The sequence below is a fragment of the Pseudorasbora parva genome, chromosome 1 (genome assembly GCF_024679245.1).
Source record: "Pseudorasbora parva isolate DD20220531a chromosome 1, ASM2467924v1, whole genome shotgun sequence".
NCBI classification, from domain to species: domain Eukaryota; kingdom Metazoa; phylum Chordata; class Actinopteri; order Cypriniformes; family Gobionidae; genus Pseudorasbora; species Pseudorasbora parva.
Window position 1 is genome coordinate 1,169,612 of NC_090172.1, and position 27,889 is coordinate 1,197,500.

The following is a 27,889-nucleotide window of genomic DNA, read 5'->3' on the forward strand; positions in this document are numbered from 1 at the left end:
GACGCGATGACTTCACCGATCCGTGATTGGCTCTGTTATTTAGAAGGCGGGGCTTATTCCGCCATTTTGTGCATGTGCGCTGTCTTTGTTTATCTAAAGTCTTTGCTCGGGATCCTCAAAAGCAGGAGTTTCCTCGACTCCCTAAGCTGAGCAATACTAATCCTTGGCCAGATTCTTTGACAGTCACTTACGTTCAACATGCCTGGACAGAAGACCTTTTTGTTATCATATTTTACTGAAGTCAAGCATGCAGTTCATTGATGGGATCTCCAGTCAAGTGTTTTGATGAACGTGTAGTTATAGACACAAAGTTTCAGATTACCGGAAGTAGACGGGGTATCAGTTTACTATCAGTGCTTGACAGGAAACAAAAATATGATCATATAACACCAATTTTAATGTCCCCCTTTTAAGAATATTAGATTTTAAATTGTTCACTGCAAAAAATACTTGTCTTACTATAATCTTAATTCAAACAGAAAACAAGATTATTTTTCTCACCCCATTGGCAGATTATTTATCTTATTTTAAGCAAAAACTCTCTTCATTTAGAGTTATTTTTCCCAAAACAAGACAATTACTTTTGCTTGTCTAGTAAATACTTCTTGTTTTAAGAATTTTTAGATGTTTGGACTAGAAACAAGACAAAAATACCACACTCTAAAAAAAAAAGCTGGGTTAAAAACAACTCAAATTGGGTTGAAATGGACAAACCCAGATTTTGGGTTGTTTGAACCAAGTAAATAGACCCATTCAAACAACCCAGTTTCTGGGTTTGTCCATTTCAACCCAACTTGAGTTGTTTTTATTTTTTAGAGTGTAAGTAAGAAAAGCCTGCTTTGCAGTGTAGTTATTTGTTTATAAAGCCATCAATGACACCTCATTATCTTCCTGATCTATTATTAGCCCGACAAGAGTTTTGAGATCACGTGACCGTGGCCTACTGACAGTACCCAGAGTTAGACATAAAACCGCGGTGATCGTGCTTTCTGCTGGACCCAAACTGTGGAATAGCCTTCCTGCCTAGGCCTGCCCCATCATTTACTACTTTTAAATCGTATCTCAAGCCTTTAACACTCCTTTGTATGTTATCTTGGCTCTCCTTCTTTACTGTTGATTGTTTATTTGTGAGCTTGTTTTTGCTCTTTTAATTCTCTTGTCTTCTTTTACAGCACTTTGGTCAACCTTGGTTGTGTTTAAATGTGCTCTACAAATAAACATCGATTTAATGATTATAATGGGTTGTTTTTTACTTGGTTGCACGGTAGACTTGGCGTAAGAGTATGAACATGTTCGTGAAGGTGAGACAACTCTAATGTTTTGGCTTTAAAGGTTCCTTGAGTTTCTACACTGTAAAAAAACAAACAAAAAAGTTGGTTTAACTTAAAAAAGTAAGTAATCTGATTGCCTTAAGATTTGAGTTGATACAATGAAGGAAATTGGTTTAATAAATAGAAACTCTAAATATTATTGTATCTGAACCACATAAAAAAATTGATAAATCATGAAAATAGCACAATTTGGCTGCGTCATCACAAATAAAACACACACAATTACAATGCCTATGAACATTTTTAAAATAATATTTGAATAAAGGTTGTCGATTCTCAAAAATGTTCATTTGTATTAACTCAAAAATTCAATTTCAATGAACTCAAAATTTTGAGAAAACCAGGTAATTTATTTTTTAAATATTTTTTTACTGTTCCTCTGACTTCTCATGATAAAAGCCAATCAGTCATGCACCCGCGAACAGGATTTGTTTCATCACGAAGGTATTATTGTACCTCTATCTCTGTGTTTTTAGTTAAATCCCAATTATTAGGCTTATGCAGAAATGACTAAAAGTGCACATTTGCAATATGCCAATATTAATGGAGAGTGGGACATGACACCCAATTCCTGCCGTTGGCAAACCTCGTGATTTTAGAGAAGATTATCAAAATTATAATCATTTTTCCTTGGCACTAAATCTGCAACAAGTCAGAGCAGGAAAGAGATCTTATCTTTATCAAAGGAAAAGTGTGTTTCAGACGAAAAGCATTCTTTCCATTTTCTTAACAATGAAGAAAAACAAAAACTACATTCTTCACAGTACTTTTCTTCTTCTTCAGAGGAATATCCTAATATCCTCAAGTGAGCAAACATAGCAAGAAAAGACTTTGTAAGAAGGAGCCAGGCCTCGGCAGACGGAGTCCGTCTTCTGTAATATGTAAACAAACGTCCATATGTGCCAAATACAGTCCGACTATTTATAACAGCAGTCAGCTAACAGAGAATGACATTCAGACTTTATTATATGCTGTAAAAGGTTGTTCTTACATCAGCAACTGAGAAAAAAGAAGCAATGTTTTAATCATTGATCAATTCACTGATTCATAATCTTTATTTGAGGATTGAACACAAACGCGGAAGAGAAGCCAATGCTGAATAAAGTCGTTGTTTTTGTTATTTTTGGACCCAAATGTATTTTGGATGCTTCAAGAGACTCTAATTAACCCACTGATGTCTCATATGGACTACTGTGATGATGTTTTTATTCCCTTTCTGGACATGGACAGTATAGTGTGCATACACTTGCATACGCTCTCGGACTAAATATAAAATATCTTAAACTGTGTGTGAAGATGAGCGGAGGTCTAACGGGTGTGGAGCGACATTAGGGGGAGGAGTTAATGACAGACATTTCATTTTTAGCTGAACTAACCATTTAAATCTAATATAATATCAGAATGCCTAACGGCACGTGACCGGAAAACCACAATATGTTAATAACCCAAGTACCATAACTCCCCTTGCATCCCACATTACAGTCTCACTGGACAATCCAGCTCCACTTACGGTGCTTCCCAAACTGCAGCCCGACGAAGGAATCCATTTCCTCCCCTCTTCCCCCGCAGACACACACAGGCCCAGTTGTGCCTCTTTAAAATCTTCAAAATACTGCAATCTATGGGAATTTATAGGTTTAAAAAAGAGAAACTTTATAAACAGAGGAGGTTGCATCAGCGCTAGTGGCCATTACCATAACATTGCACTTACACACTGCAAAAAATGCTTTTCTTACTTAGTATTTTTGTCTTGTTTCCAGTCAAAATATCTAAACATTCTTACAGTAAGAAACATTTACTAGACAAGTAAAAATTATTGTCTTGATTTGGGGAAAATAACTCAAAATGAAGAGAGTTTTTGCTTAAAATAAGATAAATAATCTGCCAATGGGGTGAGAAAAATGATCTTAATTCAAACAGAAAACAAGATTATTTTTAACAAGACAAAAATACTGAGTAAGAAAAGCATTTTTGCAGTGCACCTTGAATATATGTGGACACACAGACAGGTCTCAAGAGGTGTGTGTGTGTGTGTGTGTGTGTGTGTGTGTGTGTGTGTGTGTGTGTGTGTGTGTGTGTGTGTGTGTGGGTTTGTGTGAGTACTTCACCACAGCTGAAAAAACGTCTGCTTTTCCGCTCCGGCACGTGGCATACGTCAACGGTTAGGTGCTTTTACAAGATGCAAAGTGTGCAGAAAGAAAGCTCACTATTTATAACAAGCAGAACTGTGTGTTGACATCGCCTCGGCTCTGAGATCAGATGAATGAGCGCTATATGAAGGCATACAGAAGCCTTCTTAATGACTGACAGACGGTTGGTCGGATGATTTGTTGTGTAACTCAAACTCTTCCCTGCTATTTTTAAAGTCCTAACCCTACACGGCTCTTCTGACTCAGTCATGTTGTCTTGTTTCCAGTCTAAATATCTAACAATTCTTAAATCAAGATGCATTTACTAGATCAGTAAAACCACATATTTTTTCTTATTTTGTTGAAAATAAAATCAAAATGAGTTTTTGCTTAACGCAGTCAAAATGATCTGCCAATGGGGTGAGAAAAATAATCTTATTTTTGATTGAAATCTTGTTTCCGTCCCAAAAAGAAATAAGATTATTTTTCTCACTTACATACTAAAAATATGTCCTCTTTTTGTGACGAAAGAGATTCACTGCAAACAATGCTCTTCTTACTCAGTATTTTTGTCTTGTTTCTAGTCCAAACATCGAAAAATTCTTACAACAAGAAGTATTTACTAGACAAGCAAAAGTAATTGTCTTGTTTTGGGGAAAAATAACTCAAAATTAAGAGTTTTTGCTTAAAATAAGATAAATAATCTGCCAATGGGGTGAGGAAAATAACATCTGTTAAGTACCCCTAGGGTCATTTCTCACCGGAGTTGTCCTTTAACTTTCATTGCTTATTGTGGGCTAAAATACATGTTCAGCATGTTCGGAGACATTTGTCCTGTCCATGTATATTATATTGCATTTTTTGCCAATAGATCCTCATAATTATCACACACTGCACCTTTAAACGTCCCTTCAGCAGTCATGAGGTGTGCCAGATGAGAAGTCAACGGGCCACAGAGATGGGATATTAAAGCATGAGGATAAACATAAACTAGATAAATGTGTTAAAGGGAATATTTCAGCTCCTTCCTCAGACTGGTTTGTGTTAATTGGACGATGGCTCCTCTTGTTGTCGACCCAGGCGATGAACGGACAGCTTTAGCTTCTGGCAAAACTCTTGCAAAGATTACCTCCAACATATTCTCGCTCACTTAAGTCCAAAAAATATTAAATTCCACTGACGTGAATAAGCCTCAGGTGCAAAAGCCATCTAGTGAATAAACCTCGGGTCAAAGTTTAACTTCGCCACTTATAAAGTCACTGACATACTTCCATAAATGTGGTTGTTTTTTCATTGATCGTTTCTATCACACTACACTCACGCAATGTCCAACTGCAGGAGTATTACATTAATGAAAACTAAATTTTGCATTGCAGATAATAAGCAGGAAGCCAATGCAAGTAGCCTACAGTCAACTTTGCTCTCCATTGCCAGATTTGACCCTACCAATATGGCGGACAACTTACAAACAGATGAGGCATCTATTTATATATCTATGTATGATGAGAGCGACATCTTTGTGTCTCTTAAGTGTCTGACAATACCCTACAAAATTAAATAGCGGGAAATGTCATTTTGTTGAAAAATAGTTTGGTGTAAAATGAATTAAAACGGTAAAATAACATTATTAAAGCACCCCCATTTTATGACATGCTAATCCCAATTTCATATTCACATAGTTCTGTCAGCGGTTCATGCTGGGCTTCCTATTTTATTAGTCATGTAATCTGGAACAAAAATATGAAATTCATAAATATTTGAAGTTCAAAGTCAGCGTGTCCACCATGTTGGAACGGCTAACATGACGTTGTTTCGTCACTACAGATCCATACATTTTCATCTAATAGCAGATTTACGGCTGTAGCATATGGCTGTAAAAACCACCAAGCTGTAAATTACAGATAAACTGTCAGGTATAACCCAAACGTGCTGATTTCTGTTTATGTAGCCTAAATATTTATATCCAATTGCAGAATTATTACACTATTAATAAACTAAATTCTGTGAAAATCATCTGATAATGTCTATTGCAGATATATTCATACGTGTGAATAAGTATTTGCAGAGCCAATGTGGTACAGCCAATTTTGCACATGAGTGGTCACGGGCCGGATTTGACCGTTCCAATATGGCGGACGGCTTATGACTATACAAACCACAAACAGACACTAAAAATTATCTATGTTTTTATATATCTATGTCGAGAGCACCGTCTTTGTATAGCTAAAGTCTTTGCAGGGAAATGTAATTTTGTTAAAAAAAAAATTTGGTGAAATATATAAATATTGAATAAAAGGAAATAATTATTAAACCGCGCCCATTTTATTACGCGCTAATCCCATTCAAACCTCTTCATCTGCTTATTATAATAATCATCAACCTTTGTAAACTGTTGATAATATAGGCTGACAACAAAGACGCGGTCAAAGGCATTTTTGTTGCTAAATTTGAACCGATATCTGAATGTGTTTTTTCCCCCCCTGAATGTTGATTCGTGGAACGTGAGCACTTCCTGGTTTGCGTAATGACGCGAGCGCCTACGTCAGACGTAACGTCAAAATTCAAACTGGTCGGCGGTTTGGAAGGAAAATAAAACATAAGCAAAGCATCGAGGAGCGAAATCATATTTCATCCACAAAATAACCAAATCTGATCTTATATCAAGATGTCGAAGACGCTGAAGGGGATCACGCTGAAGGGCAGCGCGGAACTGGTCGCAGAATTCTTCTGTAAGTGAAGTTTTAATCACATTTAATGTGTTTCACGGCGTTAGTGTTCGTCGTGGATCACGAGGTGTCCGAATATAAACGCTCGTTCCATCGGTAAAGTTATTCCCTTTGCTGTTTTAATCTTAAATGTGTGTTTTAAGAAGTGCATTTCTTCTCGTTGTGATCTCTAACCCCGTAAAGACTGAAATAGTCAGAAAAAGCCACTTAAATAAAACATTTTATTGGACATTTAGACAAAAATCAAATCCATTCTAAAAGATTATGCATAACGTGGTGAGAGTCTGAAACTTTGGTGCAAAGCTGATATCTATGTGTTCAAAAAGTAAGAAATAAGAAGTAAATCAAAGAGGTCTTGAGCAGCAGATACTTGGATAAAAAGCATATAAACATCTGCCAATAATGTGTCTTAGTAATGTGATATTTAAATGCTTAGTTTTATGATCAAAACATATCATAAAATGATTCAACCAACCAGCATGAGTTAAATATTAATAGATTAGATAAAGATTCATAAACCTTTTTATGTCTGTAAAATTCATTTGTGTTTTAGATGCTGTCTGTTCAAAAGTAAGTTAATATAGTCTATAACCAAGTTTAACGTTATTATAACGTCCAACAAACCAAAATCAACAACACATGGCATAAGAAGTATGAGATAAACAGTAATAACATCTGTCAGCGTTAGAATTATGTTCAGGGAACGTCAGAATAACCTTTGGGTGAATGTTAAATGTAGCCTACGCTAGAACAGGTTTTTTTTAACTGGGGTCCTCCAGAGAATTTCAGGGACTAAGACAAAGCAAATGGTTGAAGTCTAACGTATTTCTAACAGAATTTAAGAAGTTTTCTCACTATAGTCCACCAATGAGGGATGAAAATGAACTTTTTTGTCCACCGGCCACTGTGTTTTAACCAGACACTTTCTTGTTTTTAACCGACAATGTGTAACTGTATGTGAAAATGAATACTACAAGCTCTACAATATTTAAGTTTATTTAATCTCAAGACTCAATGAAATGCTGGCATTTTCTCTTTCTCTCTTATACACACACAAACCATGAACTGATATATGGTAAATGGACTGCATTTATTAGGGATGCACCGAATGTTCGGCAACCGAAATTATTTGGCCGAAAATAGCCAAAAAAGCACTTTCGGCATAAGTAAAAAGGCAGAATAATTTTTGCCGAACAATGACGTTTTTAATGACGCGATCAAATAGTAACCCACGTAGAGTGAGAGGCGCGCGCTTTATGCAGCAAACATGTCAGCAGTGTGGAAGCAGTGTTTAGAGCTGCATCTCATGTCATCGATGAGAAGAGGAACCGACGTTCATGAGAGAAAGCAGAGGAGCTACTTTTCATAAAGAAGAACCGGCCACTTTTCCTGAAGAAGTAGCTCTACTTGAAATGGACTTTACACAATAGACTAGTGTTGTCAAAAATATCGAAATGTATCGATACTGGAATATCTGAAACGATACGATTCTCAGTTTTTACAGTATTGATACGTTCTCCTCTCCGACCGAAAGCGAGCTGACACACACCGGCATATTCTCACTCAGCCCGGTTAACCTCTGAGCGTGGCGAACGCGCGTTCTGCTGGACTCTTTCCTCATGACAGTGTGTTAGTGTGTGTGTGTGATCGGTCTGAATTTCACGCGGGATTGCACATAAATTAATTCTACTAATCCCCGCAGATTTCGTGCTCACATCTGAAGCGCACACACACATAGTCTACTGTAATAAAGCCGCCTCTGACATGATACAAGTGCAAACATTTGCTTCTTTTTCCAGCTTATTATTGGTCAAATACACTCCCAAACAGTTCAGGAAGAACGAGTAACAGGAGCAGTGTTTAGGACCCATGCGTCTGTTAGTCTTAAAGGGACCGCAGTCATTTGTTATTCAAACTACAAAAAGACAAACGATCAACTGCTCTCGACTGATCAACTTGTGTAACTTTAATAGTTTCATCTGTACGCTATTGAATTTTTTTACAAAGAACATTATCCAGTGTTGTTTTAAATGTAATTACTATGCATTTTTTTTATTCAGTTTCTTCTCTGAATGTTAGACCTACCTGAAAAAATAAAGCAATGTAATCTGTTTATTTGTTCTTATTTTATTACTGTTTACTCGTCTTTTTAAATTCTATTCACCATTGGAAATCAAGCTTTCTTGTGCTGTGTGTAAGCTATTGCAACACAATTACCCCATTGTAAAAAATACATTGAGATAGCAAAAATTTGAGAGATAATTTTAATAGTAATTGATCAATAATTGTTCATATCAAACGATGCCCAACCCTAAGGAACATGCTGGCCACATGAATTTTTAGTAAAAAATAACAATGAATAATAACAAGTTCTGTTGTCATATTAAGCATCTTATCTTTTTTTTCTTCTTTTTTTTTTACTGTGGTATCGATTTAGTTTCGATATATCGATATTTTAGTCTGTTATCGTATCGAAGTCATAATTTTGGTATTGTGACAACACTACAATAGACTGCGCTAAAGAAAACAGCTTTACAGTATTAAATATAAAACAAACAGTCGTTCAGTCATGGAATTAATTAGCTATACACTTTCTGTTACTAATTAGTTTAGAAATTAAAAACTGCTCTACTGTGAACCTTTAATACACATAATGAATCCTGCAGTCACTTTACTATTTCTCTTTACTTAGATTGCACTAAATAGTGATACAAATGCTGTATTAATTAATTAAAACGGTTTATTGTTGTGTTTTATGGATATGGTTGTGTTCTTTATTCTTTTAAATTAAAAAAATAATTTAAATGTTCTTACTATATTGTATCGTAGGGGTGGGCGATATCTCGATATTTAAAATATATCGAGATATTTTTTCAACTCGATATGGATTTTGACATATCGTATATATCGATATATAGTTTATATTTAATTCTGATTCCGCCGCTTTGCTTGTTTGCCTTCCCTGTGCTGTGCCCGCTCCCGCTCGCGCGCCTCCCGCCTCTTGCTTTTGTTCTCCCTCCCCATAGTTGCCAGGGTCGCGGTTTTCCCGCACAATTGGGCTATTTTAAAAAAGGTGTTGCGGGAAAAATTACGGAGCCGCGGGTTGCGGTTTTTTGGGCTACAATTAAAAAGTACCGCGGCCGCGAAACAATATAAAAGAGCTAGAGCTGCAACTAACGATTATTTTTTCTGTCGACTAATCTAACGATTATTTTTTCGATTAGTCGACTAATCTAACGATTAATTTTTTTACCCTTTGAAATTTTTCAAAATTCTGTGGCACCCTCTCGCATAAGTTACGCTAGAGGTGTAACAGTACAGACTGCTCACATTTCGCTTTGTATCACGGTTTTAGGTTCACGTTTCGGTACAGTTCGGTATTTGCTATGTTCAGGGGAAAAAGGACTACTGTCAAATGAAAATAAAGAAAATAAGAACAGATAACTTAAATAGAAGCAGCAGCACAAATAAATACTATTGAGCAAAGATGAGAATAAAATAAACAATGCTTTTCAGGATTTTCAGGTAGGTCTAACATTAGTTTTTAGGTAGAGAAATGGAATTAAGTAATCAAAAGTAAAATAACCACACATTTAACTGTTTAAAATTAAAAAAATAATCCTTATTAAACTTACAAAAGCTATTCAGTCAGGAGCAGTGAGTGATGTCTTTATCTTTTGCTTGACATTAAACAGACAGCAGTGAATGCTACTGCCCCTTTAAGACCCAAGGATCGTCGTTGTATTTTCTGTATAAAGTTCACTTAAGGCATAGAGTAGGCTATGACATTTTGACATACTTTTTGTGAGTTTGTGAGCACAGGATTTGAAAGAACTCAATATTTGCGCGCTTTGGGACGAGTGCAGAGACAGATCTTCTCATTCGCGTCTCCTGGCTACACGGGGGTGATGACGGTGAAAATGACTGCTCATATTCGGACGTACAGCAGCACTCGCATGCGTTTTATAAAGTTTACAAAGAGAGACCGTTTTGCCCACGTTTTTCTTTTATTATCGCTGTTGTTGTAGTGTACCTGAGGAGTCAGCACGTGTATTCATCGACAGAAACATACATACAGCATTATTTTCAAGTTACAACCCATATTAAAGATGCGTCATCAGATGCGAGATGAACCGAAGTGTAAGTGCGTCCCCGCAACTTTTGCTCGGGATCCCGGTTGGGAAACACTGGTCTGTAATTGATTGACACCGCGCTGGCTTGTTTAGAATTATATGAGCGCCGTGACCGCGCGCTGCCGCGTGATGAAGGCGTGTCGCAACTCTGTTATTCAACTGCTCTGGTTTTAAAAGCTATGTCACACTAAATGCGCCAAAATGCAATAAAACTTGTTTTATGGTCGAATGCAACGCGTGTGTGTGTGAGTGAGTAAGAAACGCGCAAAAGGGCGGAGAGAGAATTTAAGGAAATGCAGCTAAACGAATATGCGTGCGTCTTTTAAATAGCGTAAAAATGAATGAATGACGAATGTGGCGGCCGTTATTGATTATGTGGCAGTCCTCCACAAAATAGTCTATGTGTGGAAAACACACTTTTGGCCAATGTTTAAAGTATTCCCATACTTTTGATATTCGCGGTCTAGGTTTTTGTGATAGAACCAGGAGCCAACATTACGCGAGATGAACGTCTGACACGACCGGACACGACGCGTCGACGCATTTCACGAACGTCGACGTATTTCCGTAGTCGACGTCATCGATGACGTCGACGCGTCGTTGCAGCACTAAAAAGAGCCAAAGAAAAACTAAAATGGAACGGTGGGTATTGATCCCCGGGAACGAATTCACTTGGCAACAACCGCACGTGAGTAGACCATAGAGGAGTAGACACGTCACTCGAGCATTTCACAAATCAAGCATCATCACGTCACATGAGTTATGCCTTTGGTGGTTGAAGCATCGGTTCGGTTGTCCGTGGATGAACAAGCAGCACTATTAAATAAATCAGGTAAATGGAGAAAACCATCACCACGGATGCTTTCTCTCTTTAATGCTGAGATCTATTCAGCACCACATGAGAAGGGTGGGGAAGAGAGCATAATGTCTAAAAGAAGATAGCCCTGAGATTGTAAACTTTAACGTTACACACACACAATTTTGGAATCGACTATTTTGATTGTTTTTGAAATAAGTATCTTCAACAAAGCTGCATTTATTTTATTAAAAATAAAAAAGTAACGTTGACTGTAATATTGTGAAATATTATTAAAATGTAAAGAAACTGTTTTCTATTTGAATATAGTAAAGTGTAATTTATTCTGTGATTTAAAGCTGTGTTTTCAGCATCATTTCTCCAGTCTTCAGTGTCACATGATCCTTCAGAAATCATTATAATATGATTATTTCCTCCTCAACAAACATATGATTATTATCACATAAATTTTGAATCACATAAATAAATTGCATTTTAGATTATATTAAAATAGAAAAGTTATTTTTAATAGTTATTTATTTTATGTACAAATATTTCACAATAATACTTTTTAGCTGTATTTTTGATCAAATAAATGCAGCCTTGGTGAGCAGAAGATACTTTTTTTTTTTTTTTAACAATCAATTTTATATATATATATATAATATATATATATATGAGTTTATTTGTAGGCCCTTTATGGGAATCCAGTGGTTGTCTAATCTGATTGGACACTGAAAAATTGGGCTAGTTTTCATTCCATTTGGGCGGGTTTTGAGTTGTCATTGGGCTAGAAATATTTCTGGGACCTGGCAACCCTGCCCCTCCCCTCGCGTGTCGTCTCATTGAACGCGGCGGCGTCCGCAACCAGGTGAGGATTAGTTATCATGTTGACAAGCGTGCGCGCTGTTCAGGACTCATTTTAGAGACCATGTTTTCCTTCTAACACAACTGCTTGCTAAAATTCATAAAGAAATATTAATGTTCATCATAGTTCAAATCGCAAGTTTCACCCACAGTCAGGTGACTGACACTATTGGTGCGAGACGCGGTTGCAATCATGACAGTTTATTTTGTGTCTAACTGATCGCATGGTTTTCGGTTAAAATGTCAAAATGATCGCATATCATTTGAAAACATTTAAAAAGTATTGCAATATCATTACTATTATTATTTTGTAGGGCTGGACAATAATTCAATATCAATATATATCGCGATATAATTTTTTTCAATAACGGTGATATGATTTTTAAACACATTTCCGATATTTCGATATATATTACAGCATTCCTCACTGACTGACGTTCAGGGCGCAGCCGTCAGAAAGAGCAGAACATGATTGGCTACTTGCGCGATGACGTACACCACGGACACGCAGTCAGTGCTCAGCAGTAGTAGGCTGATAGATCCAACGCGGCAAGTTTTCGCTACAAAAAGAATTTCTCTGACCGCAACACAAATGTGACTGAACGAACTTCCACAAGTAAGGAGAAAGAAATAGTTGATAAGAGAAGAAAGACTAACGTTAATTCAGTGGGGTGGAAGTGGTTCGGCGTGTCCCCCGCACTTTTACTGGGTCTCACCGGTCCTAGTCGACCCGCTCCGAGCGGGATTCCAAACGGCGTTACCTGGAGCGAGGGCGGGCAATTTAACAGGGACGCTAAAGACCGCTTTCTCTACCTCGGCTGATTGCGCGCTTCTTGAGGTCACGGGCAAGTGTAAACATAGAAACCAGCGTGAATACATCAAGATTTAATTTCAGAGACAAAAAATAATCTATGCATGACCTGTCATTTTATTCGTATCTAAATATGAGGAGGACGCTCTCTCACAGAAAGTCCAAAAGCGGATTCGTAGAACTAACGTTACTGTCACGCTGGAGCTGCAGCTGAAGGACAACGTTACACATACAAATCGTTATGAGCTGAAAGGGGACGATCAACAGTCAGACGATTGCGACAATATATGAAAGCAATGAAGGAGCATCATGAGCAACAAAACTGTTTTCAACACTGATAATAATCATAAATGTTTGTTGAGCATCAAATCCTAATATGAGAATGATGAGTGACACTGAAGACTGGAGTAATGATGATAAATTCAGCTTTGATCACAGAAATAAATGATACTTTACTATATATTCACGTAGTGAACAGATGATGAAGATCAGAATAATATTTCACTGTATTACGTTGTTTACTGCATTTTTAATTAAATAAATGCAGCATTAAATATATGCTATAGTTTTGCATAAATGGAAAATAAAGCGCTATGAATTGTTCTTCACTGAAATTTAAAACTTAAAAGAAAATGCTCAATAAACTGCGTCTGCGGCATAGGAGCACTGTACGCTGTGAAGCAGATCCACCATCTGAAGCAGATCCATCCGCTAGAATATTCTGAGTCAGGCTGAATCCAGGCTGAAGCACTTTTGTTTAATCTATATTAAGAATAATATAATCAGCCTATGTTATAGTTTAAACTTAAAGATATTAATATTAATAAAGTGAGAGTCTTATGTTTATTTGATGTTGATTTCACATTTCTTGTTCATATAAAGGCTAAATACAAATAAAAGGTGAACATTAATTTATTTGTACTGGTTTTATTTCTAAAATATTATATAGTTTTATAGGAGGACTATTCATAGACTTGGCCAATACATTTTTCAGAAGTTTGTAGGTACAGACATCCTTTGTGGCAGTTCTTAGTAGTTTTTTCTAAAGCTTTTATATAGTTTATATCGATATCGAAATTATATCGTATCGACCGAAATTAAGAAAAATATTGTGATATGAATTTTGGCCATATCGTCCAGCCCTATTATTTTGTCAGCTTTATCACGGGATTATGATGAACAGGTCTATTCATGTTTTAACCAAGAGGGAAAAACGCGACATCCCGGGTGTCCTGAGACACGCGGTGCTCTTCTGTCAGTTGTACTGTATCATATTATCATATAGCCTACCTTCTGATGTTCATATTTCGTTCTGTAACTGGAAAAAAAGTGAAATTCAGCTCATGTGTAGCCTGCATGATCCGCATGAATTTTGATACAAATTTAACAGGAAGTGGTGTTATGACAAAATCAGTTTATTTATATCTCAGTCATGCCCCCATCTTTCTGCAAAATGCTTACTGTTTACTTTAAGTGTAAAAAAGGGAGTCTTTGATTCATCTTTTGAAAGCATGAAATAAATGAAAAGAAGGCAATATTATTTATTTTCTTTTACAGTTAAATTATTATTATTTATGTAATCAGGGAGGTTTTTTTTAAATGTCGCAAAAGCACTTTGTTCCTACATGAACTGACTACCTCTTTGCACTTCAATAATAAAAAAAAAGATTTTGTGGTATTAGGCATATTTGTTTTTGCTGTAGTTTTTAGGGGGTTATTTTTCCTGTAAAGATATCGAGATATATATCGTATATCGAGATATCTTTTTTTGCTCCATATCGCCCAGCCCTATCGTATCGTAACCCCTGTATCGTGATACGTATTGCATCGCCAGATTAACACAGCCCTACTGGTGTTTTGTAGTGGTAAATGAATTGTGTGTGTGTGTGTGTGTCTGCAGCGTTCGGGATCAACAGCATCTTGTACCAGCGAGGGATTTACCCGGCGGAAACCTTCACCAGAGTCACACAATACGACATGAGCCTTCAGCTGACCACAGACAGCAAGCTGAAGAATTACCTCACCAACGTCATCTCGCAGCTCAAAGGTGTGTTTATATCCCTCCGTACCTGCCTGGAAATACAACATATAATGTTAAAGGGTCATTTCACCCAAAATCTAAACTCTGTCATTAATTCCTCCTGTGGTTGTCCAGCCGTCAGACCTCCGCTCATCTTCACACACAGATGAAGATATTAGTGTTGAAATCCGATGGCTCAGAAAGGCCTTCATTGACACCAATGCCATTTCCTCTCTCAAGACCCATAAAGGCACTAAAGACGTCGTTACAAAGCCCATCTCACTACAGCGGCTCTACAATCATTGATGAAGAGGCCAGAATAGAGTTAGTGCGCAAAAAACACTAAATAACGACTTATATAGTGATGGCCGATTTCAAAACAAAGCTTCGAACCGTTATGAGTCAGTGAATCGATTCATGATTCGAACCGTTATGAGTCAGTGAATCGATTCATGATTGACATTTGAATATTCCCTAAAAAAAACATGAATATTTGAACCTCTTGTTGCACATTTTGTCAATGACGTGCATTACGTCAATAACGGCAAATTAATACAAAGAGACATACCGGTAACTACTTGTATAGGTAGTCTATTTAAAGGCTCACTGAAGTGCTATGAAACGCGCCGCGTTATTCAGTGTGTTGACGTGATTTCCCCTGAAACTGCTCCAGCTGTTAGCAGCTCCTCCCCCTTTTTGAAACAGCCAATAGCGTTTCGTTTCAGTTTGACTACTAGAGCCGTTCTGTTTGGTAAAGCCAGTTTCCTCTAACCGTTTATCATAATCTCCTACAAAGCGCTTTGAAATGCAGCATCCTGTGCAGAATTAAAATGGGTCGATATGTTTGTGTTCTGCGGCGACTCGCGCATATGATCCGCATCTCGTGTCTGTAGTCTACATTTAGACCAGAGCCGCTTGTGTGTGTGTGTGTGTGTGTGTGAGCGCTGCTGCGGTGCGTGAAACTAACGTGAAAACAGACTTGATTCGCCTTACCGTTTCCTATCACATATAGTGTGCTATGTGCTGTTCATCGTGTAGAAATGAGTAAATGTGTGTTAACAACTGACCGATTTCAGCTTCAGCAGCGTAGGGGGCGGGGCTTTAGATTCTAGAGAGCATTTTGATTGGACAGAAGATTTGACGAGAACGTGAAGTCTGCGATGATGTCACCAAAATCTGAGATTCGTTTTAACAGAAGTGAGAGATTGTAAGATTTGAATGCTTAGATCTCCTAAATGCAAATTTTGTCATAGTTTTGGAACACACACCAGCTTATTCATAACATTAAGGCTAACACAGTCATACTAAAAGCTAAACTTTAATTTTGATTTCAGTGGACCTTTAAGTTTAAACGTTTTTGACAACGTTTTACTTACACAAAAACAAAGAAATCAACGCTCTCCAGGGTGTCCGCAGGGTTTTAAAAAGTGATAAATCAAAATAGTCAAATTTAAGGCCATTAAAAGTGTTAAATGTGGTCTCAGAGGTATTATTTTTTTCCAAATGAGGTATTATTTTTTCAGACTATCAGGTGTCGTAGTCTGATTGAAATTCTATCTGCGTTCGCGTTAGTCGTTTAGATATGAGCTTTAGCATAACTGGGCACATAATCAAAGATCTTTCGTCTCCGTCTCGGCGTATGTCTGATGCTGACGTCATATTCAGCGGTCGTTCGGCATCCTCTCAGAGTACTGCGCGCTCAACAGAAGGGGCTGGCTTAGGGTTTATTTTAGACTTGCTTCAAGGCATATCTTCAACGACTGTCCTCATAAGAGCAATCTTACATGATTTATATAAAGTCTAAAATGAACAAAAAGAGTATGAGGCGCGATCCACAGATGGTAAGATCCGCGTGTGTGTCTGTTCTTAAAGGGACAGCAGCCAATAAAGCTTCCTGTCAGTAAAGTTAAAGAACAAAGGGAACAGAGAAAATGACTCACTGCTCTTGACTAAATAACTTTTGTAGCTTTAATAAGGATTAACTATTTAATTTATAGTTTATGCAGTGCAGACTGCAGATAACTTTGGTAACTTTATTACGTTTCTGTATATTTCCTAACTGTTAAGACGGGAAGGGCAAACATGACATTTATTATGGGTTTATGTTAGCCTTGTTTTAAGTTTACTTAAATTAAAAACTTATATTTTTTAACTTATAACATAAGCCTAATAATAAATGTAAAAAAACAAAAACAATCAGTAGCTGTATTAGCCTAATATCAGTAATACTGGCCTTCATTCATAAAAAGATGCCATTTAAACAAGTATTTGAAATATACTGTCTTTTTGTTTCTACATTAATTGGATTAACTGTGAAATTATTATATTAAAAAAATGTTAAAAACTTACAAAAACTTTTCTTTTTTTTATTGCGATTAATCACAGAAAAAATGTGTAATTAATCTAGTTAAAGTTTTTAATCGATTGACAGCACTAGTTTTTAGTATTTTGTTAAATTCAACAACTTATCACAGTTATAGAAATGTAATATTTGGCTCAGGTTTTGTTGTTGGAAAAAAAACACTTTTTCCTCCTGCTGTCGATTCTAAATATTATTTTTTGTATGTTATATGTGTCAAAATCTGTGTGAATAATAGAAAGGTCGCTGATTAACACTTGCAATTCAGTGTCGTGATGGTTTTAAAAAATATTCTGAAGGTAGTAAAAAAGGGATTAAAAAGTGGTAAATTTAACTTAAGGATTGCTGTATAAACCCTGCTCTCGCTCTCCAGTGCATTTGTCCTTTATTCCTGCAATATCTCTTCAGTCAGTACAGTAGCCTTCACTTTAGTAATGTTTCTGTTTAATGTTAAATAAAATGAGGAATGGTTTGCTAACAATTTTACCTAATTACGCTACCTATTCATTTTCACCCTCGAAATTTGTTTTTTAAAGGTCCCGTTCTTCACGATTCCATCTTTCAAACTTTAGTTAGTGTGTAATGTTGCTGTTGGAGCATAAATAATACCTGTAAAATTATAAAGCTCAATGCCAAGCGAGATATTTTATTGAACAGAAGTTCCCTTTCAAAGCCGACAGCGAGCGGACGGTTTGGACTACACCGCTGCACTTCCTGCTGTGATGACGTCACTAGAACCGTTTGCTGACTAAAGCTCCGCCCACAAGAACACCCAAAATAGGGGGCGTGGTCTCGCTGCTCTCCCGCGTGGAGAAGAGCGTGCATTCAGCGCTTCCATCGCCCCGTTATGGTAAGAGGCGGGACCTTTCCCGGCAAAGTGCGCTAAGCTGCTGTCCAATCACAACACGGGAAGTGCTGGCCCAATCAGAACTCGCTACGTGTTTCTGAAGGAGGGACTTCATAGAACAAGGAAATCATCAGGCCGTTTATAGGACAGAGGAAACAGCGCTGTACAGATCAGTCCATTGTGTGAAAAATACTGTGTTTTTACACGTGAAACATGAACTCATGTTATATTGCACACTGTAAACATAATCAAAGCTTCGAAAACACGCGAAGAACGGACCGTTAAAAGCTATTCAAATGTAGAATATTCGTTGTCAGCCCTAGTTTGTAACGACGTCTTTAGTGCCTTTAGTGCTCCGGCTTTAAAAAAAAAATCTGCTCCTCCATCCAAAATCTGGGCGCTTCTCATACTCTGGCTGAGTCTGCTGTTATTCTGGTTGTTCTCCATCTCTCTGCAGAATGGTTGTTCGAGTGCACGGTTCAGAAGCTGGTGGTGGTCATCACATGCCTGCAGACCAATGAGGTGCTGGAGCGATGGCAGTTTGACATCGATTGTGACAAGACGGCGAAGGAAGGCGGGTACGTGTGTTAAAGGGTTAATCCATCCAATAATGAAATGTCTGTCATTAACTCCTCCCCCTAATGTCGCTCCACACCCGTCAGACCTCCGTTCATCTTCACACACAGTTTAAGATATTTTATATTTAGTCCGAGAGCGTATGCAAGTGTATGCACACTATACTGTCCATGTCCAGAAAGGGAATAAAAACATCATCACAGTAGTCCATATGAGACATCAGTGGGTTAATTAGAGTCTCTTGAAGCATCCAAAATACATTTGGGTCCAAAAATAACACAAACTACGACTTTATTCAGCATTGGCTTCTCTTCCGCGTTTGTGTTCAATCCTCAAATAAAGATTTAAACGGTTATGAATCAGCGAATCAATGCTGAATAAAGTCGTAGTTTTTGTTATTTTTGGACCCAAATGTATTTTGGATGCTTCAAGAGACTCTAATTAACCCACTGATGTCTCATATGGACTACTGTGATGATGTTTTTATTCCCTTTCTGGACATGGACAGTATAGTGTGCATACACTTGCATACGCTCTCGGACTAAATATAAAATATCTTAAACTGTGTGTGAAGATGAACGGAGGTCTGACGGGTGTGGAGCGACATTAGGGAGAGGAGTTAATGACAGACATTTCATTTACGGATGAACTAACCCTTTAATGAGGAGGAAGAAAACGATTCCGTCACAGCCACGAGTTTCTCCATCGTCTCGCGTGAGGAATGCAGCGATGAACGAATGATCATGATTGTGTTTTTCAGAGCACCGCGAGAGAAGTCCATCAAAGCCATTCAGGAGGAAATCCGCTCCGTCATCAGGCAGATCACCGCCACCGTCACCTTCCTGCCGCTGTTAGAAACGGCCTGTGAGTCAACTACACACGCCATTAAAACCATCATTATTAATATAAAATAGGGCTGTGCGATATTAAAGGTGCACTATGTAGTATTTTTGCAGTAAAATATAAAAAAAAACACTAGGCCAGTGTTATATATTTTGTTCAGTGGAGTACCTACAATATCCCAGATGTTTCCAACTATTTGTAAATTGTGAGAAAATTGCTATTTTATCTGAGGACAGGGACGTTTCAGCATTGGGTTTGAGGGAGTCGCCTGTCAATCGCGTCATATCTGCGCTACCCTCGGTTTCAGCTTTTATTTGGCAGGAGCGCTTTACTCTTAGCAGTGTGAACAAGTGAACGCACGGAGTAACGTCATAACATCATTTTAAACACACTTAAATGTATCTAATATGATAAACAGAGCTCCATTACCTTATAATCATAACCGGAAGAGCGGATCAGTGCAGGCGTCCGGCGACTGTCTCCCGTCCCATCATAATAAAAGTCCCGGTATTCGCGAGGCGGGTATTTGTTTAACAATCGCTCCAGCGGCCGTGCTCAGCTCCACAACACTCGATCCTGCTCTGCTTCACTACAGTAACGTTAATAACCGCATGCATGAACGTGATTTCTGCCCGAGTCCTATTTTCCACCGGCTGTGAGGTGAAGACCACATCTCCCAAGATGCTGCGCTCACACTTTGCGTCATCAAACTACGCCTTTGTTTTGAATAGGCGCCCTCCAGTGGACGGAAAGCTGCATAGTGCACCTTTAAAGAAGAATGCGATATGCAGCGATATTCGATATTGCAATTAGTAAGTTCTATTTAAATTATATATTTAAAAAAAATTAAAAACTGAAATCTTATTTCTGATTGAAATCTTCCGTCCCAAACAGAAATAAGATTATTTTTCTCACCCCATTGGCAGATCATTTTGCCTGTTTTAAGCAAAAACTCTCTTCATTTTGAGTTATTTTCAACAAAACAAGAAAAAATATATTTTCTAATTAATCTAGTAAATGCATCTTGATTTAAGAATATTTAGATATTTAGACTGGAAACAAGACAACAATACTAAAGAAGAAGAGCATTATTTTGCAGTGTATGTATTTATTTATTTATGGTTACCAACAGTTTTAATTCTGATTACTAAAGTTGTATCATTAAATAGTGCTTGATTATCATATAACACTTATGGTAAGAGTGTGTGTTCAGATATTTGAAAAGCTGTGCCATTTTACAAAAGATATTGCTCAATTTGGTGTTATTCAGTCTGGCGACTAAACAAAACAATGGACTGACCAATAGCGATTCTATTGCCGAGTTGTGCATAGAGGGTTATTTATGAAGATGTAAAGTGCATTTATTAAATTATTTTATTAGGAGTAAAAAACTTACAACACAACACAACACAAAAACAACAATAAAACAGCAGTAATACACTGCAAAAAATGCTTTTCTTACTCAGTATTTTTGTCTTGTTTCTAGTCCAAACATCTAAAAATTCTTAAAACAAGAAGTATTTACTAGACAAGCAAAAGTAATTGTCTTGTTTTGGGAAAAATAACTCAAAATGAAGAGAGTTTTTGCTTAAAATAAGATAAATAATCTGCCAATGGGGTGAGAAAAAAAATCTTGTTTTCTGTTTGAATTAAGATTATTTTTCTCACCCCATTGGCAGATTATTTATCTTATTTTAAGCAAAAACTCTCTTCATTTTGAGTTATTTTCAACAAAACAAGACTCATCTAGTAAATGTTTCTTAATGTAAGAACTTTTAGATATTTGACTAGAAACAAGACAAAAATACTAAATAAGAGCATTTTTTTTGCAGAAATAGTAACAGCAATAAAACCAAAATAAGCAGAACTGACAAATAATAGTAGAAGTATTTAAATAGTAATAACCTGTATATTAATAATGATGATAATTTAAAATAATTGTCAATATTTATATATAACAATAATGTCACTAAAGATGATGATCAGTTGTGCTGACAGCAATAGTAATATTAATAATAGATAACATTAATAATAATGATGATGATAACCGTAGTGGTACTAATACAACAAAGGGTGATTTTGTTGACACACAAAAAAATAATAAACAGAAAATCCATCATATGTGTATTAATAATAATACCAACAGTAATAATAAATATTATGAAATGCTTAATAAATGTTGTTTAACTGTATGACAGGCGCCTTCGACCTCCTGATCTACACGGATAAAGACCTGGAGGTGCCGGAGCAGTGGGAGGAGTCAGGGCCTCAGCTCATCAGCCAATCAGAGGAGGTGCGCCTGCGCTCCTTCACCACCTCCATTCATAAGGTCAACAGTATGGTGGCCTACAAGAGGACGGACTCCATGTGACTCCCTGAGCTCAGCCTTCTGTATATAGCTATATAAAGCTCGCTCTTATTTCTTTGTTGTCGTTTTAAAGAATGTATTTCCCAATACAGAAAATAAATCTCTCGTTTACAAGCTCGTGCCGTTCCTCTTTCTGTCCTCTAGATGGAGACAAAATTTGGCTTTACACGTCCAGATTTCATCCCAACTTCATTTTGTGCATAATGAATTATTTCTACATACAGTAAAACGATCTAAGATTAGTTTCTATTAAGTTACTTTGTGTTTCCTACTCACTATAAACGTAGCATTTAATTTATTCATTTATATGTAATGCATTTATTTTACATGTTAATTTAACATTTATTATTTTACTCTTTAAAATAAATACAAAACACACACACACACATATATATATACATACATACACTGTTTAAATGGTATTTCTTAAATTTTGCATTACTTATTTTAATGTTATTTTTCATATGTATTGTCCTTTTGTTTTACTTTCTATTTCATTCATTCATTTTAATTAAAAAAAATTATATATATAATGGTATTTCTATGTATTCATATTTTAATATTATTGCTTTTATCACGGTCATTTAACAATCGTTCATTTATTTAATGTTTCCTCTTTTTTCTAGACTTTTAAGCACATTTATAAATTGTATCTAAAAAAAACATGTTAAATTTATAATTTTTAATTTAAGATGTAAACAAATAAGTATAAATTCGCTTTTTATCATTAATTTCCTTAAGTCTAAAGAAAAAAAGACAAGTAATGAAATTATATTCAACACATGAAATGATTGAATGTTAAATTACTATATAATATATGTAACTTTAATAAATTATCATAAAATAAATAACTTTATTTGAATCTTAATCATTTATTTGTATGTTTTTATTTTCTCTTGAATTTTCCATGGACAATCCCAGATTCAAACAATCCCAACAATTGATGTCATTACTGTACAGAGAATCGACACAACATTAATTATAAAACCTCAGATGGGGAGAGTGTGTGTGTGTGTGAGAAGGGTTTGGCATTAATGAGCATCAGCGAAAAAAGGACACAATGAGCGTCTGAAGGACGTTTGATCTGAAGCAGGGCGGCTCGTTCTGCTTTCAACCCGTCGCTCGTGGACATCAAAGTCTTCATTTCTGATCTTCAGATAAAGAGAAGCACCTGCTGTGTGTGTGTGTGTGTGAGAGAGATGCTATAGCTGCGTGGATAAATATCACAGAAGCAGAGGTAGACTCCGTTACAAGTGAAAGTTGTAAAAACTGATTTTTACTGGAGTAAAAGCTTACGTATTTGTTTTCAAAAGCACTTAAAAAAGGAAATGTACTTTTGATACTCATGTCAAATGATGATCATGGTAAGTTCTCTGTGTATCATTCAATTATTTTTTTAACCAACAGTTGAAGATCCAAATCAATGCAGTTTCAGAGGAAGAGCTTCAGAATAGGGCGATAAATCGCACACGATTTGGCAGAGGCTGTGATAATTGCTTGCTTTTTAGAGCAGCAGGTCTGAGATCAGTAGTAAACGCTGCAGAAGTACGATAGCTCACGTCATTCACGGAAATCGCTATAGCTATGAACATCATACTATCTGTGAGCTGAATAAACATTAAAACGCTTTGATTAAACATGACTAAATGCTTCACAAAGATGTTTGACGCGTGCTGCTTTTTCAAATGCGTGTTATAAGCGACTCGAACTCGCAGTGCTTTCAGATGGAACAGCATTTAGGCCTACTACCGATCACAGAGCCGTTGTCATGAGTCATGATAAACCCTGTCCCCCTGTGAAATCCATAGACAGTAAAAGAAATGGACGGAGCGATCCCATTGCCTTCTACGGCGTTAAGTGATGTCAGTATAGGAGCACTCACTTCCTGATGGCGGAGCGAACTGCGCAGGACGGAGCTTGACGACGTAGATGTGACGTGAGCCTCCTGTCTGACAGCTGTAGGTCTTCTAGTAGATGTGGAAAGTGAAAGCTGAATCACGTTGTTTAAATATTTTCTCCCGTTGCTTTTGGCTCACTATGGGCTTCTCCCCATTCTTCTCCCTTGACTTTATCAGACTTTATGTCTCCACGTCCCCCCGACTGTCTCATAGACAGTAAAAGATTGCCTGCGAGCGTCTCCTCAGGTCTATACGGTAATTTCTCAACTGTCCGACAGAGTTGCGTTGGTTATGACGCAATAGTTAGCCTATTTTTACAAAAACAGCTTCTACGGGGCGATAGTGTAAGATACAAGGTAACGGAGCCTTTTATGCATTGTCGTGTTTCTTTAGAAATAAACAATGGACAAATGGAGTCTTTAAACGTCTCAGATGTAAAGTTATTCACTGTCAAAGTGACTCAAAAATGAATGGGAGTCAATGGGATGCTAACAGCAGGTGATGGCTTGGTTAGCAATGGCAGCCCCTAGGGGTGGAACGCTTTCCGAGCGCTAGATTACCCGCTTGGGTGAAATCGTGTCTGCTGGTAGCGGTTTTAAATGCCTGATCAAAAGTTGTTATGGACAATCAATTGTTTAAAAATAACTAAATAATAAACTAATAAACTATGAATTCATTGCCACACTAAGTACACACGCAAAACATTCATTTGAAATATTTAATTGATTGCTATAATGGGAGCAAAAACATGTCCTGAATTATATACTTATATAAGCACTTATAGCTTCAGTTATATACTACTAATATATAAAACATATGCTTTGTAAGACATTAAAGACTATTTTAACACAATTTAAACAGTAAAAATCAAAACGCGATTGTGTAAGATTTGTAATCAGGCTCTGAACAGATTACCTATTAAAATTTATTTCAGCCAATAGAATCGCTCTGGGGGTCCTTGCGGACACGATTTCACAGGGGGACCAGGGGGACAGGATTTTTCATGACACCGTCCTACACGGACAAACTGCACATAAAAGATCATCGCAGACTTTGTGATTTGATAATCGCGATAAGCACGCTTTCAGAGACTCTGATGATCCAGAGGAATAGAGTCTGATCCAGACAAACCATCACACATTTACTACACAAATAAACATTTATATACTTTTTAACCTCAAATGCTCAACTTCTGTGTTGTTCTTCTTCACGGCATATGATGTCATCACGCCGGAAAGGTCACATGATGTAGCTGGAAGTGCCGGAAAACTCCATCTCATGTTCTCCTCACACTTTAAAATCATCCGTCGTCGTTGTTTTTCCTTTATTTGTGTAAAGGCCGTTTGATTTCGTCTTCGCACGCCCGTTTTAACACTGAGTCGACACTTCCACATCCGTCATGTGACCTTTCCGGCGTGATGACATGAAGTATTTGAGGTTTAAAAGTATATAAATGTTTATTAGTGTAGTAAATGAGTGATGGCGTGTGTGGATCAGACTCTATTCCTCTGGATCATCAGAGTCTCTGAAGCTCTTCCTCATTGATTTGGACCTTCAGCCGTTGGTTCCCATTGAAGTCCATCATGAGGAGAAAAATCCTGGAATGTTTTCCTCAAAAAACGTAATTTCTTTTCGACTGAAGAAAGAAAGTCATGGACATTTTGGATGAGATGTTCATTTTAAACTGAACTAATCCTTTAAGAAAAAATACTGTGAGGGAAAGAGTTAATTAAGTGTGTGATTAATGATTGTATATCCAGGCGCGCTGGAAGCCGTTTAATTCCGGGGGGGCTGAAAGTTGGGTCGGAAAATGTGTGACGTCATTATGTTGTCGGTGGCGACCAGACAGGTGTTGTAGCAGAACCGCCCTTTACCGTCAAAGAGCACAGACGGACCCACCGCCCCAGATTATTGTTGTTTAAAATTAATTACTTGTTAAAACGCGATCTTACCATGGGTGTCGGAAGCAAAACTGTGGGTGGTCTCAGAATTAGTTTTTGCTGGAGTAACGTTAGATACAAATATACTGCAGTTTACTAAACGATTGATTACGCCAGACAAAATTACGGAAATCACTGAGTTATTTGCCCTGCCTTTTGCCGAACTCGCTCTACTCCCTTTTCACATCACAGATCAGAAAGGCATTTATTTTCAATAAAAATTGAGAAAATATTAGAAAAGTGGAAAAAAGAGTCAAACACCTAATACGTTTTTCTCGGTTAGGGGTAGTAAACAGACGTGTGTTGAATTAGTGACGATAAAAGTGAGAGCGTCCAATATCATTGGTCTTTAAAAGTGGGTGGGTCTTGTCCTCACGACACACAATGGTTCCGACGCCCATGGATCATACACACACACACACACACACACGTTAATCATCACTCATAAAGCATTCTTTTTATTTGTCTTCATAGGCTACATACAATATCCAGCATCTGCCAGGGCTCTTAGTCCCTCATGTGCGCATATTTGGAGAAATAATGATTCATAATCACGTTTGTAAAATATCACGTGTCCCGACCTCAGCAGACTGGTGAGAGTAGGAGAGTAGGTAAGTTACATGTTAACGTCCAGGTCACGAACCTCACGGATTTGTGTCAAGGTCAGCGTCGTTGTTTACATACTTTATTTGCGAAGATTTCCCAATTTTACTTTTCTTAACCGTGTAAATAGTAACGTAACTCAAAAAAAGTCTACAAATACGTTTCTGCTGCTTATTGCTAACCATGACCAAACGAGAGTGAGCGAGGTGACATGATGGTGACGAAAGCACTTCCTGAGGAATTATTAAAATATTTATGAATTAGTTTAAATCTTATCCACGGCCCATTATTTTAATCCCATTAAAACACAGTATGTTATGTCAGTCTATTTTTATTTATTTTATTTCATTTCATGTTTTAAAACCAGGGGGGCTGATGCTATAACGAGGGCCCCCGCAGCACCCCCCTTCCCGCGCTACTGTGTATATCACTGGATAAATATTGCAAAACACTCGATCAAATAAACAAGACAGGTATTGAACAGGTTTCATTTTGAACTTTACATTTCTACAGACATCTCATTTCCAATACAAGTATCTGCTGTGATTGTCAGAATTGAACACATTCGTGTAACAGATGATAAATAAGTTCACATATCACAGGTATGCAATGCAAGTGAACAAAAAAAATCTACAACATGTTATAATAGTATTTTACAAAGTGACGTGAAAGGGTTAAACAGTGAAAAACGACTGTATTCGATGTGTTCGTTTAATATCAGCCTACGTTAATAATGCAATACAGCAAAATAAGATTTATTATGTGCGTATATCAGTACTTCAGTGAGTGAGCTGCACAACAGATGATAGACTACAAGAAAAGACAAGGAATGTTCTGGACTCAATACAAGTCGATATGCTGTCGATTACCACAGGAAATGCTTTAGATTTTAAAAACAAGAAACTTTCACTGTTAACTGAAGTAGTGAACGCTTCACAATGGCAAGAGGCAACCTCCGATTAATGGTTATCGCTGTCCTTCACCACAGTTTCGAGAATTAATCTGAGTGCATTTATTTACTATATTCTGAATGGATTATAGCCTAGGAAGCACGCAAAGGCCGCAGTCGATAGCGTCAGTCGTAGATGCGCTAACAAGGACGCTAAAGACCGCAGTCGATAGCGTCAGTCGTGGATGCGCTAACAAAGATGCTAAAGACCGCAGTCGATAGCGTTAGTCGTGGATGCGCTAACAAAGATGCTAAAGACCGCAGTCGATAGCGTTAGTCGTGGATGCGCTAACAAGGATGCTAAAGACCGCAGTCGATAGCGTCAGTTGTGGGCACGCTAACAAAGATGCTAAAGACCGCAGTCGATAGCGTTAGTCGTGGATGCGCTAACAAGGATGCTAAAGACCGCAGTCGATAGCGTTAGTCTTGGATGCGCTAACAAGAATGCTAAAGACCGCAGCCGATAGCATCAGTCGTGGATGCGCTAACAAAGATGCTAAAGACCGCAGCCGATACAGTCGGTCGTGGACACACTAACAAGGATGCTAAAGACCGCAGTTGATAGCGTTAGTTGTGGGTACGCTAACAAGGACGCTAAAGACCGCAGCCGATAGCATCAGTCGTGGAAACGCTAACAAGGATGCTAGAGACCGCAGTCGATAGCATCAGTCGTGGAAACGCTAACAAGGACGC

General features: G+C 37.4%; 2 protein-coding genes across 5 annotated transcripts in view; one reads left to right on the forward strand and one right to left on the reverse strand.

Annotated features, from left to right (window-relative positions):
* The first annotated feature begins 5,994 nt into the window (after nucleotides 1-5,994).
* mad2l1 (MAD2 mitotic arrest deficient-like 1 (yeast)) lies at nucleotides 5,995-21,920 on the forward strand. The gene is made up of 5 exons (XM_067448068.1): nucleotides 5,995-6,189; nucleotides 14,694-14,840; nucleotides 18,477-18,597; nucleotides 19,356-19,459; nucleotides 21,637-21,920. Exons 1-5 carry the CDS (start codon nucleotides 6,126-6,128, stop codon nucleotides 21,807-21,809), a joined length of 609 nt encoding a protein of 202 aa, XP_067304169.1. The 5' UTR covers nucleotides 5,995-6,125; the 3' UTR covers nucleotides 21,810-21,920.
* A 4,651-nt stretch (nucleotides 21,921-26,571) lies between these two features.
* pde5ab (phosphodiesterase 5A, cGMP-specific, b) overlaps nucleotides 26,572-27,889 on the reverse strand; it is a 74,208-nt gene continuing 72,890 nt past the window's right edge. For all 4 annotated transcript variants that reach the window (XM_067451150.1, XM_067451069.1, XM_067450986.1 and 1 more), the window contains exon 21: nucleotides 26,572-27,889. This exon is cut by the window's right edge and continues 2,036 nt beyond it. The gene's annotated coding sequence lies outside the window, so the exon portion shown is untranslated.

Excerpts from the sequence above, each read along its gene's own strand:
- mad2l1 (XM_067448068.1), top strand. The coding sequence starts at position 6,126 with ATGTCGAAGACGCTGAAGGGGATCACGCTGAAGGGCAGCGCGGAACTG. Across the intron at positions 6,190-14,693 it reads ACTGGTCGCAGAATTCTTCT|CGTTCGGGATCAACAGCATC; the intron begins GTAAGTGAAGTT and ends GTGTGTCTGCAG. Across the intron at positions 19,460-21,636 it reads GCCGCTGTTAGAAACGGCCT|GCGCCTTCGACCTCCTGATC; the intron begins GTGAGTCAACTA and ends ACTGTATGACAG.